Source organism: Megalobrama amblycephala, linkage group LG20, assembly GCF_018812025.1.
Source record: "Megalobrama amblycephala isolate DHTTF-2021 linkage group LG20, ASM1881202v1, whole genome shotgun sequence".
Classification (NCBI taxonomy): Eukaryota; Metazoa; Chordata; class Actinopteri; order Cypriniformes; family Xenocyprididae; genus Megalobrama; species Megalobrama amblycephala.
The window spans coordinates 17,572,590-17,585,331 of NC_063063.1; the positions used below are offsets into that span (position 1 = coordinate 17,572,590).

General features: G+C 36.4%; 1 protein-coding gene across 1 annotated transcript in view; it reads left to right on the forward strand.

Annotated features, from left to right (window-relative positions):
- The first annotated feature begins 10,926 nt into the window (after nucleotides 1-10,926).
- Nucleotides 10,927-12,742, forward strand: part of LOC125256007 (sodium-dependent phosphate transport protein 2B-like) — an 8,168-nt gene continuing 6,352 nt past the window's right edge. The window contains exon 1 of the mRNA XM_048171634.1: nucleotides 10,927-11,011. Coding sequence (XP_048027591.1) covers nucleotides 10,927-11,011 — 85 coding nt within the window. The remainder of the gene's footprint in view (nucleotides 11,012-12,742) is intronic.

The following is a 12,742-nucleotide window of genomic DNA, read 5'->3' on the forward strand; positions in this document are numbered from 1 at the left end:
AACCCGAAAGACTCATGAAGAGAACTAATCAATTCTCTTTCCGGCTCAGAATGCATTGGCTTAGTGTATGGGTCTGTCACGTGATTAAGGAACGACTCAAAAACCCGAAAGACTCATGAAGAGAACTAATCAATTCTCTTTCCGGCTCAGAATGCATTGGCTTAGTGTATGGGTCTGTCACGTGTTTAAGGAACGACTCAAAAACCCGAAAGACTCATGAAATGAACTAATCAATTCTCTTTGCGGCTCGGACTGCATTGGTTTAGCATGGGACTGCCTGTCACGTCATTAAGGAATGACTTAAACCCGAAGACTTGTCAGACAAGAGGTGAGGTGAGCTTAATCAGCTTGTCATAAACTGAAGACCCAGGTAATGAATTAATCATTTCTGAATCTTATAGCATTGTAGTTTTGTATTGTTTGTAGTGGGATCAACGTTTGCATAAGTAGTATATGTGTTGGGGAAGTAACACGTAACATTTTAATTACATTTTGCTAAAATGAACGAAATGACTCGAAAAAAGATTCGTTCATTTTGTTGAACGAGACTCAAAAGTCCGAGTCAGTAAAATGATCCGAACTTCCCATCACTAGTAAGATGGCGGTGTGCCTTCTCTAAATTAATTACACAAAATAACAACACTTCTGCTTCTAGAAAATGTAGAGCAAAGAATGTGCATTAGTTGTATGTTGCTTTTTTATGTTTTTAATTAATTTATGAAGCCATTGTAAAATTTATTGTTACATATTACATTTTTATATTGTGATGCTATCGTATTTTTGCTTGGAATCAGCTTACTTCGTTGTAAATAGAAAAGTCTGACAATGTCACTGCTAAATACCTGCAAGTATTGTGGTATTTCGCTATGTTTCTGACTGACACGCCCCCAACTCGTATAGATCGGAGCTTAAAGAAAATTACGAGCTTCCCATTGGTATTTACGACATTGTGGTGGCGTTCATGTCGGTTCTGCTCGTAAATACGATCTTTCCGACATGACTTGAACGCACCATAAGATAGATAGATAGCTCCTTTGCTGCTAACGTGGTCACGTCGAGCTAGGCGGGCGTGGTTTCAGCAACCAGTCATATCAGCTCAAACCACCTCCCCGCCTCTTTGCCCATTTTTCAGTTATCCGGGAGTGACGTGCGGTGACGCGCAGCTAAGATGGCCGCGGCCTCATTTTCGCTTCAAAACTGCTGTTCAGAACTCTATGGGTGACGTCACGGACGCTACGTCCATATTTTTTTTACAGTCTATGCTCAAATCGCATCGGTTTAATGGATCATTTCGAAAAGGTAATAAAATATACAATGTTAGTCAACAGTTCACATGTTCAAAACAATGCATAATAGTATGATAAAGCGTCTGAGCTAATTGAGTACAAGACAGGCATTCAGATAAACAGTTAATGTAAGGATACAGCAGAGCAAACATTAGCGAATAACCTTGTTTTACACTGATGTGTTTTCTGTTTATTTGAGGATTTAGAAAGTTTTTGAATAGTTTGATTAGTCTGCTTCCTTCGTTGTCATTCTGTGACTACAGTACTGCATAGTGTTGACAACTTGAAGCAAACCTCTACAAATGTATCTGTGTCCTAATAAAAATAAGCTTAGACTGGTGTGAATATTCGATGTCAACCTTAATTTCTTGATTATTATTCAATCAATATTGGTGCACATTGAGTTTGTCACTTTCAACTGTTTTTCCAGCAAATTTCTTAACATGTAAATATTTGTACAAACAAAAAGATTCAACAACTGAGACATAAACTTAACAAATTTCATAGATGTTTGATGAACATCTGAAAGTCTGGTGTGGCACCAGCTGCTTTACAGAGCATCTTATCCTCATGGACAGCACCAGATTTGCAGCTCTTGCTGTGAGATGTTACTCCACTCTTCCACCAAGGCAATTGACGTTTTCAAACATGTCTGGGGGGGCTTATGGTTACATGTGGTTTGGCACTGGAAGGACAATCAGCTGTCCTTCTGTCTCCCTGTAGCACTGTCTCAGGCAGCTTACATTACAGACATTGCAGTTTATTGCTCTGTTCTCATCTGCAGTCCACTTGTCTCCTGCAGCAGGACTAAGGTTCACACAGGTGATCAGAGACCCTGGGCAATGGGCATCTTTATTCTGGTGAATACTAGTCAGTCAGTCTGGTGAATACTGCCCCCAGTTTCAGGTTTGTACGTCTGTTTTAGGGAGGATTCTTCCTTAAAGGTGCTAAAGAGGATGTTTTGTTTTATACATTTTTGCAATATTACCTGAAACTGTCTTTACTAACTGATAAAAGACTATTTATTAGGTGCACTGAAAGGAATAATATTAATATACATCATCTGTGCACACTGTGGCCTTAAAAATATCAGCCGATCATCGCGTAAACAATTGGCCCTCTGGCTTGTCAATCACTGCCATGACGTTCATTGTGAGAGACGTGCACGGCTGCGCGCTCCAGTAACTTTCCACACTCTACAGGCGCCGCATGCAATGTTTTTGTCAGGTGACAGGAGTAACAACTGCAGATTATGAGTTACCTGCGGTGAGTCCGACATAATGAATCCACTAACACGACACAGCGAATGCTGGTGGTAAACAAACACTTGTGTTCCAATACTCGTGCACGAGTTTTGGGAGGCGTTCCCTCGTAATGAGCTATGAAGGAGGGGGAATGTTCTTAAGCATGCGCTCATTTCAAAAACTCACTAACAGTCTTTGGTTTCTCAGTCGACGAAAAGATCCTCTTTAGCGCCTTTAAGGAATGCTTATTTACTGAGTTTTTGTGTAGTTTGTCGACGAACAACTATAGCTATAGCTGTATGTTATGATCAGCAACCACAGATTGTGACCGAGCGATACCCAAAGATCGCACTTGATTCCGACTACGCCACCAGGGTTTTTATACCCACGGAAATAATTTAATATTGCAACACAAATTCGTTAGCAATAGGTGGGTGGGTGAGTAGAGACACAGGCAAAGGACTACAAAGATGAGGCAGCTTTATTAAAGTGTACAAAAGTTAAAAGCTGTCACATTATCTCACAAAGGCTCAATATTCACAGGTCACAAAAAAGACACTTTACAAAAACTACAATATGCATAAAATAAAGAAGTTTAAAGGAGGGACGACACTATCTGCTTTGCAAAGGAAAACTCGACTCACAAACAGAAAGTGATGTGCAAATACAAAGGTCAGTTTGAGCGAAAACGCAGAGGAGTAACAAATAAGCCTACATCATATTTCACAAATAAATACAAACCATCCTACAAATGCATGTAACCTTTGAACAAATACCAAATCTAGTGCATACAAACACACATCTGTCTGTTATGATTGTATGACACTTGTCTTTTAATAAACTCAAAATAAATAACCTCAAATAAAGAAAGAGTCCATGAAGGTTCTTGGTGTGTGTGTGTGTGTGTGTGTGTGTGTGTTTCTTTAAGTATATATATATATGTTCTTTTTACCCGGTTAGGTTTACGTGTGTTCTTATCTGTATCTCAAATGAAGGCACAGGATGATGATGGTTCCAACGATGCCACGGCTGGCCACACCGGGCTCTTGATCCGTTCACTTCTGTGGTTGGCTCGCCACTGACCGCCAGGGTCAGATTCAGATGGTCTATCCCTTTCTAAAAACCAATCGGATGTATCTAGCAACGTCTTCATGGGAGGAAAGGCCTGTTTGTTTTCTAATGAATTCCCTGGGGTGTACGCGCCACCCGCAGGCAGAGTAGAGAGTTGCACTCCAGTAACCTTCAGTAACCTGAAAAAAAGTGTTTACAAGAAGTTTTTTAGCTGACGAAAATGAGTGGTGAACGTGAGTATGATGATTTCTGAAGGATCATGTGACACTGAAGCCTGGAGTAATGATGCTGAAAATTCAGCTTTGATCACAGGAATAAATTACATTAAATATAGTATATGGGGTTAAATTGGGCCGTGGCCGTCCGGGGCTGAGCCCCGGCACATAGGCTCGACATAGCCTACGCTTGTCCAAGAATGCGGGACAAGTGGATTTTTTTGAAGTGAAAGAGAATTTTACTTGCCTGACCAGATAAATAACTTGATTAAAATGTCAATAACAACTAAAACGCGAGAATGATTCATTTAGCTGAAGAGGCGATAGTGATAGTGGATAGTAGTAATGTAGCCTAATATATCGGCGATGAATTAAAAACAAATGAGCTCTGCTCACACAAAGAAACTCCGTTATGATGCTGCAATAAAAATTCAATATGTGGGGTTTTTATAGCTAGGTATTTTCAACATATGATAAGTTAAGCATCACACGACCGACAGTGCTGAATTCCTGAATATCGCCTTGATTGAAATTGACACTAATTTCATACAACAGTTCAATAAACAAGTAGTTAATATTAATCACTTACGTTTTAGGTCCAATAATGCCTGTTTTTTGTTCTATTGTAGCAGCTAAAATAGTTCGTAACAAAACTTAGCAGAAACAGCGCATCTCCCAGCTACGCTCAGCCGTTTTGAATGATTCAGCGTTTTGAATGAATCGTTTGGATAAATGACTCAGTGGCTCACTCATTAAGATGGTCACTTGGTTCATGTTTAAAAGTATAAATTTCTCACAAACATTTCTTATTTGTATATTTGATTTTAATTTATCAAATGTAAGAATTTGAAATAAAATATTAAACAAATTTAATTAGATGGGGGGGGGGTGCACTTTATAAAGGTTAATTATTATTATTATTATTATTATTATTATTAATTAAATAATTATTATTATTATTAATTAAGGAATTATTATTATTATGTAAGGAATATTAATAAAATACTCCCAGGGTAAATAACATAAATATGACGACTTACATATATCACTGCGGATAAAACACTGATGAGAATTTTGCTTGTTTCAGAATAAAATATATTTACAACACACACAAACCCCCCCAGTCAAGCTAGTTTTTTACTCTGACAAGTAAATGACCATTTAAGTTGTCCAAGAGACAAGCACAAAACAAGGCTAAATGCCGAACTCTTTATTTTGTATTTATATTCTCTCCTTTAATGGTAGCATCACTCCTATATTTGATACTGACACAAAGGAGAAGGCACAGGCCTACAGAAAGATGTTTTGGCATCAGATGTAGCTTTGCACAGCATCTATAGAATGATTTGAGCAATTTATTGTTCAAAGCAGAGGACTCTCTCAACTTGTTAAATTTTAGTTTGTCAATTGATACGATTTTGTAGTCTTCTCATACACATGCACCCCTCGAAAGCCTGAAACCACAGAACCCCCCCCCCCCCACACACACACACATAAAAAATCCCAATTTAACCCCTATACACACACACAACAGAAACCAGCTACTTTAAATTGCAGTAATATTTCACAGTATTACTTTATTTTACTTTATTTTTGATCAAATAAAGACAGCGAGATTTAGAGACTACTTTCAAAACATTCAAAAACCTTAATGTTTACAAACTTTTGACCAGTACTGTACATGCAGTGAAGATAATCAATGTAAGCGTTGCCTGAACTCGCCCGACTCAACTGTTTACCACTCATTTTCGTCAGCTGTAAACTCCTTGTAAACTTATTTTCTACTATATAACTATAGCCTATAGGCTATGTCTTGAAATGTTTTGATGTAGGTTTCCATCTTTTATTTCCCCTATTCCATTGTATATTATTTGTATGTTCTTGTAAACAGAGATGGGCGTAAATACATGGAAATGTATTTAAAATACAAATACAAAATACTGTGTGGAAAAATGTATTTAAATACAAATACAGTATTTTGTATTTTGAAAATACACAAAATACATGTGAAATTGAAGATTCAGTGCAGGTATCCCTATTAGGCTGAAATCTATCTGGGCCTATTCTGAATGCCAAAAAGCATTTAGATGTGTGCAACTACTTAGAAACTTACCTCATTTCTGCTCTCTCTGTCATTCTCTCTCTCTCTCTCTCTCTCTCTTTCTTAAGTGCTTGCTTCCTTGCTGGTAATTACAAATAAACGTATGTAGTGCAAAATAGCAGCCATTTACTGTATATACTTACTTCTGACAAGGTTACAATGTAGTCTATTACTTATGGTGAACACTACTAAAAAAAACTGTAAAACTGTGGGAACCTTTTCTGCTATATAGCAAAGAATAGGGATGGGTGATATGACCAAAATCTTAATTTTACTTCACAGTAACAATATATGGCATGGTTTCACAATTATCAATATCAGTTTTGATACCACAGCAAAAAACTGAATTTCAAACTCTTTTGATGCTTTTTTTTACGCAAGTAGTATAGTAACTCTTATTTTTATTTAATGTAAAGTTTATTTGTTTCTATATACATAATTAGAAAATATAAAGTTTATCTAAAATAAAAACTTTTTTAATTAGAAATCATTTGGCACTTTTTTTTGGTGAACAATAAAACTAAAAGTGTAGTGTATCTTTCATCATTGTCATCACAAATGCACACAATCACTACACTAAACTGATGGAGACAGACAATGATTAACCTAATTATTTAGTTTCTACATAAACAAACATTTGCATAGATGGGTAAACACAATCACAATTTGGAAATGTGTCCAGTTACATTTTCATAAAGCACCATGTTTGTAAAATTTAAAATGATTACATTTACAAAATGAGCCTGCATAGCAGAAATAATGAATAAAGTAATGGTTGTGTTTAATACAATCGTTAATTGAAATAAAATAATTAATGAATTAAAAAACATATATAACACAGTATTGTTCAATTTAGTGTTATACATATGTTATCATATTAATATGTTTTGTTCTAATGTCACAAGTCACAATTTCAAGTTTACTGGTCATGAAACCCCCCTGTTTTACCCTGGTCGTTCACACCTCTGAGTTTCAAAAAGTCTGTGAAAATGGGCATGTAAAGCTCTGAAAAAGTGGAGTGTAGAGGGGGAGAAGAGGGGAGAGAACAACCAATGAAACAGAGACATACAACACACTCATTATACAGAATAATGAATATTAATATATGAGCACGGAGAAAATGTCAACAAACTCCCAAGCCCAAGGGAGAAATGCGAAAGAATATTTAATAGGGCTAATAATAGGTTACTTTGATTACGTTTACGAGCACTGCAGTCTCAAAATCAGTCTATTAGAATAATCGTGTCGTCGCGTTCAGATAGGCTACACCACTGTATCAGTGTCCAGTTTGCACATATAATTCATTTGAAGAAGACTTGATGAAATATGTGTGCATAACTACACCGTGCTGGTTAATGTTTGGTGCAGGAGAATGTGTGAAATAAAAACTTTAAACACGGATACTTTATTCTGTATGAGCTATGTGTCACGTGGCTAGTGTTATTAAACTCATCGTGGAGCTCCGCGCTGAAACCGATCATATGCGCTCCGCGTGTATAACATAAAAACAATCGTGTTTTTCATGTGTTCGTATTCAAACTCCAGTTCTGACCGCATCGTGAGCAAAATACAAACAACACACGTGCTGTGCTGAGGGAAACAGCCTACGGCTCGCGTGTTTGAACGCAGCTAGAGCAAGCAGAGGTGAATAAGCAGCACTTTTGTGACATTTGAATTCTCTGCAGTAATGCAATCTCTAATGCGAACATATTTTCCATTTGTGCTGGTACAGCTACAGCACAGTGATTGGATTGAATGAGCTTTATGTCATGAATACATGTGGAGAATCGCTCGAAACGGTCTACATCAGCATGTTCGAAAGTACACAATGACGTCATATTTTGTGACGTTGCTCCGACTCGGCTTTTCAAACAGGAAGACAGAAATCGCTCTGAAAAATGCAAAAATAACTATTTTTCACTTATGAATAACATTAATGAGTACATTTAGTGTTTTCAATGATGTGCAGCCTATACATATCTGTTTACATCTCAAAAAAAGTGTTTTGGGGTTTCATGACCCTTTAACTTGATTATTTGGTTAGGGTTTAAGAAGTGTACTAAAAAACTTTTTCACATGTGTCGTCAAAATGACCCACAACCTAATCGGTTTACATGTAAAGAAATCCATTTATTCACAAACTTCTCACGAGACGAGTGTTTGACATAGTATAAGAGGTGTTTGACAAATTATTCGGCAAACTACTTCCTCTCATCGCTGCTTTTGGTGGTCTGGAGAACAATTACTCAGTCGCCCTCTGTCGTTTCACAGAATTATACAACGGAGAGCACGTCAAGCATAAAAGCCTTGTAGGTTTACTGAGGAGCACGCGCAGTAAGCAGGTTCATGGCGTACAGCCATGCGAATTGCGAAAGAATAAAAAAGGCTTCAACTGCACAAAGCTAAAGAGAAAGCGGAAAGTCCTATCTATGTAAACGGTTTAGAAAAAGTTCCATCGATTCACAATTTATATCATCGCTACGAATCTACGATATTGTCATATGATATCACCCATCCCTAACATGCAGTAAGGTTAATGCTTCAAACACAACTAGTTGATGCATGAAAACAACACCCTGATAAAGAGGATGACTGTCTCAAAGTATTTTGAGTATTTTGAAAATACAAAAATACTCATCTTAAATGTATTTAAATACAAATTACATTTGATTTTTTCCAAGGCTTTAAAATACAAAAATACAAAATAGTATTTTGTATTTCAAATACGTATTTTAAATACATGTATCTGAAATACTGCCCATCCCTGCTTGTAAAGTGCTTTGAGATGCAACTTGGCGCTATAAAAAGATGATGATTTATTATTTATTTTTATTATTAGGCCTATTATTATTATTATTATTATCATCATCGCATGTTTCAGAGACTAGCATAAATTTACTCATAGCAAAGACCATCTGCTGTTTTGGAAGAGGAAGTTAGTGATGTCACGTTTGACACCGAGGCTTCGAAGCTTGTATCAAAAAAACGAAACATCTCACATTGAAGCACTGTATCGGAGCTTGATTCGTTTTGCCATAACCACGTGATCGGTGACGTCCGAAGCTTCGTTTTCGCACACAACCACGTGACTGCTTCGTATTCTGATTCTCATAACGTGAACCCTTGCGCATTTGTGAAGTGTCATTTTTAGCAAAAGAATATGCCATAATACGAATAAATATTTACATGTGTTCTGTTTGTATTTATTCCCAGTTCATACTTCATTCTATGACAATCATTTATTTTGATAATATATGCCAAAGCTTGCCTATTTCTCCCCCCAAATTTTATTCAGACTAATTTATTCAAATTGTGTAAGTAAAATGACACGTGAAATACTTTTTTTATGTATAATAATAATTTACATTGTTAATACGCTTTTCATAGCACAAACTGATTTATTACGTGAAACAGTCCAAAAATAGCTGCGTCGTCTGGGATGCAAAAAGACAGTTTTTTTCCCCACCTTTTGACCACAAGATGTCGTTAGTGTGCACCGTGTTGAAAAGCTTTGAGTAATGAACCTTTTTACTATACACTTGAGGGGAAAGCCTCGGTGCTTAAGTTCGCAACGCTTCATTTCGCCATCACTAGAGGAAGTTGTTCAACTGCATTTGTGAGAAAAGCTGCCTTAAAAGGCAAGTGTCATACAATCATAACAGACAGGTGTGCATTTGTGTGCACTAGATTTGGTATTTGTTCAAATGTTACATGCCATTTGTATGTATGTGAAATATGATATAGGCTCATTTATTTATATTTGTAAAACAATACATATATTTGTTACTCCTCTGCGTTTTCGCTCATCACTTTCTGTTTGCGAGTCGACTTATCCTTTGCAAAGGAGATCGTGTTTGTAAAATGCAAAACTACAACACAACATCAACACCAATAATTAGCTGGTATTGATCAGCCTCAAATAAACAGTTAACAAAAAAAAATATATATATAAATATATTCCAATCACACTTTGTAACAAAGAATAATTAAAATTTAAAGTGACAAAGAAAACATTACATTCACTGTTTACTATTCAAAACAAAAACCAAGGATGAACAAAAGAAAAACAAAACCATAAACCAGACCACAATCACCCGCACACTCGAGGCACAAAACAGCCAAAGAATGGCTTCGCTTGACGCATGTGCACGCACTCCGGCAAGCGATAATCCGGGCCTGCAGTTACGCGCACACAAAAAGTTAACAGGTGTTACAATATATTCGGTTTCTGAAATATTCTGTTCCACTGGGTGGCGCTTACGCGAATATTCATATCATCCTATTGTGGGCGTGTCCTTGAGACAACGCGCAAGCGAATGGAACTGAAAATAATAGTACACGCTCCTCAAATCGCATCGGTTTAATGGATTATTTCGAAAAAGTAATAAAATATTCAATGTTAAGCAACAGTTCACGTTCAAAGCAATGCATAGTTTGTGTAATATGATAAATCGTCTAAGCTATTTTGCCTGATTGAGTAGAGGACATGCATTCAGATAAACGGTTAACGTAAGGATACAGAGCAAACATGTGCCAATAACCTTGTTTTGCACTAATGTGTTTTATGTTTAGCTTTTTTATTATTATTATTTGAGGCTTTTTTTTTTTTTTTTTTTTTGAATAGTTTGATTAGTCTGCTTTCTTCGTTGTCATTCTGTGACTACTGCATAGTGTTGACAACTTGAAATAAACCTCAAATGTATCTGTGTCCTAATAAAAATAAGGTATAGACTGGTGTGAATATTCGATGTCAACCTTGATTTCTTGATTATTATTCAATCAATTTTGGTGCACATTGAGTTTTTCACTTTCAACTGTTTTCCAGCAAATTACTTAACGTGTAATATTTGTACAAAAAAAAAAGATTCAACAACTGAGACATAAACTGAACAAATTTCATAGACATTTGATGAACATCTGAAAGTCTGATCTCATCCTCAGCACCAGATTTGCTAGAACTTGCTGTGAGATGTTCCACTCTTCCATCAAGGCAATTCACATTCTCAAACATGTCTGGTGGGACTTATAGTTACATGTGTTTGGCACTGGAAGGACAATCAGCTGTCCTTCTGTCTTCCTGTAGCACTGTCTCAGGTATCTTACAGACGTTGCAGTTTATTGCTCCTCTGTTCTCATCTGCAGTCTTCATACCTCCTGCAGCAGGACTAAGGCACGTTCACAGGTGATCAGAGACCCTGGGCATCTTTATTCTGGTGTTTTTTAGAGTCAGTAGAAAGGTCTCTAGTGTCCTAAGTAATTGTAACTAACCTTGATTGACCTATAGGTGCATGTGCAGTTGAAAAACATGACAAACATTGTTAAAACCATTTCTAAAGATCTTTAAAAAATTCTGAAAATTGACTTCTTTTTTTTTTTTTTTTTTTTTTTTTTAGATTTTTTCATTTTTTCTTAGTTTTTTATTTCAATTTTAAAACAACAAATCCAGTTGTAGCCTTTATAAATATTAATTACATTAAATATTATAACAAGTACAGAAGTAATTACTCTATGAATGTAACTCAAATTGAAATTCAAAACAATGTGTGAAATGAAGCAATGCAAAATGTGAGGTTCTGAGGTAAATATTTAAACAGGGCCTTGACACTCAGGAACAGCCTTCATGCATGTCCGGATCACACACTGCCAAGACTTCAGCTCTCACATCCAATCTGAAACAGACAGCGACTTTCAAGATGATGAGTATAATGTGGAATCACAAAAGCAAAACAAGACCATATTATGACATTGTTGATAATAACAAGTAGGTTATAACGTCATCTTGTAAAGTAGCTGTCTATTTTTTCTGTGCTTTTGTGCTGCATTACCTCACAGAAATAAATTATATATTATCAGAATTATTTTATTTGACTGCTTTTGAAATTGTTTTAAATTAGGCTACATAAGGTTGTTTGAGTATGTGTTATTTTTGACACATTTCAGGGTTTTGTGCTGCAATATCCTGCCTTGTCAAACTTTAAATAAAACGAAACGAAACTATAATTTCCTATCATAATTATAATATTTTAAACAAAAATAACATTCTTTAAGTTCTTTTAGTTCTTTAAGTCATCAAAAGAAAGCTTCAAAGATTTATATTTCAAAAGAATATTTTATTAACATTTCGAAATAATATATTAAACAGCTGCAATTTGAGGAGCGTGTACTAATATTTTCAGTTCCATTCACTTGTGCGTTGTCTCAAGGACACGCCCACAATAGCAGGATATCATGAATATTCGCGTAAGCGCCACCAGTGGAACAGAATATTTCAGAAACCGAATATATTGTAACACCGGTCCTGATAGGTTCACTGTTTTTACCTGACATCACCCAATGAACAACCGAGGGTATACTTCACACTGCTACACGTACATTGCAGAATTTTCAAGACTAAATAAATCGAAAACATGGCTACGAATCGATCTTAAAACGATCCAGACGATCCAGATGCTACATGCCCTGCGAAATGAGATGTATTGCTTTTCTTACATTACTGGTCATGCGGGTATCTTTTTTTTCCCCAGCCATGGTCCTAAAACACCACCTCAACCTCTGATATCAGCCTCTGGGCTTCACAGTTCCTGTCCATTTTTTGTGTAAGGAGTGAGAGAGGTGTGTGTGTTTGAGTGTGTCTGATGAGGTGTGGACGGGCAGAGGAATGGCAATAACACTAGAGAACAGCATGACGACACCACAGATGAAGAGGAGGGGAAGTGTCACGCATCTAAAGGCTACAAGGCTTGGGGGAAGTCTTTTTCAACTCTGGTTTTCCATACAGTCACAAAAAAATATCGGTAACATCTGGGCAAAATGTTGCAAAACATT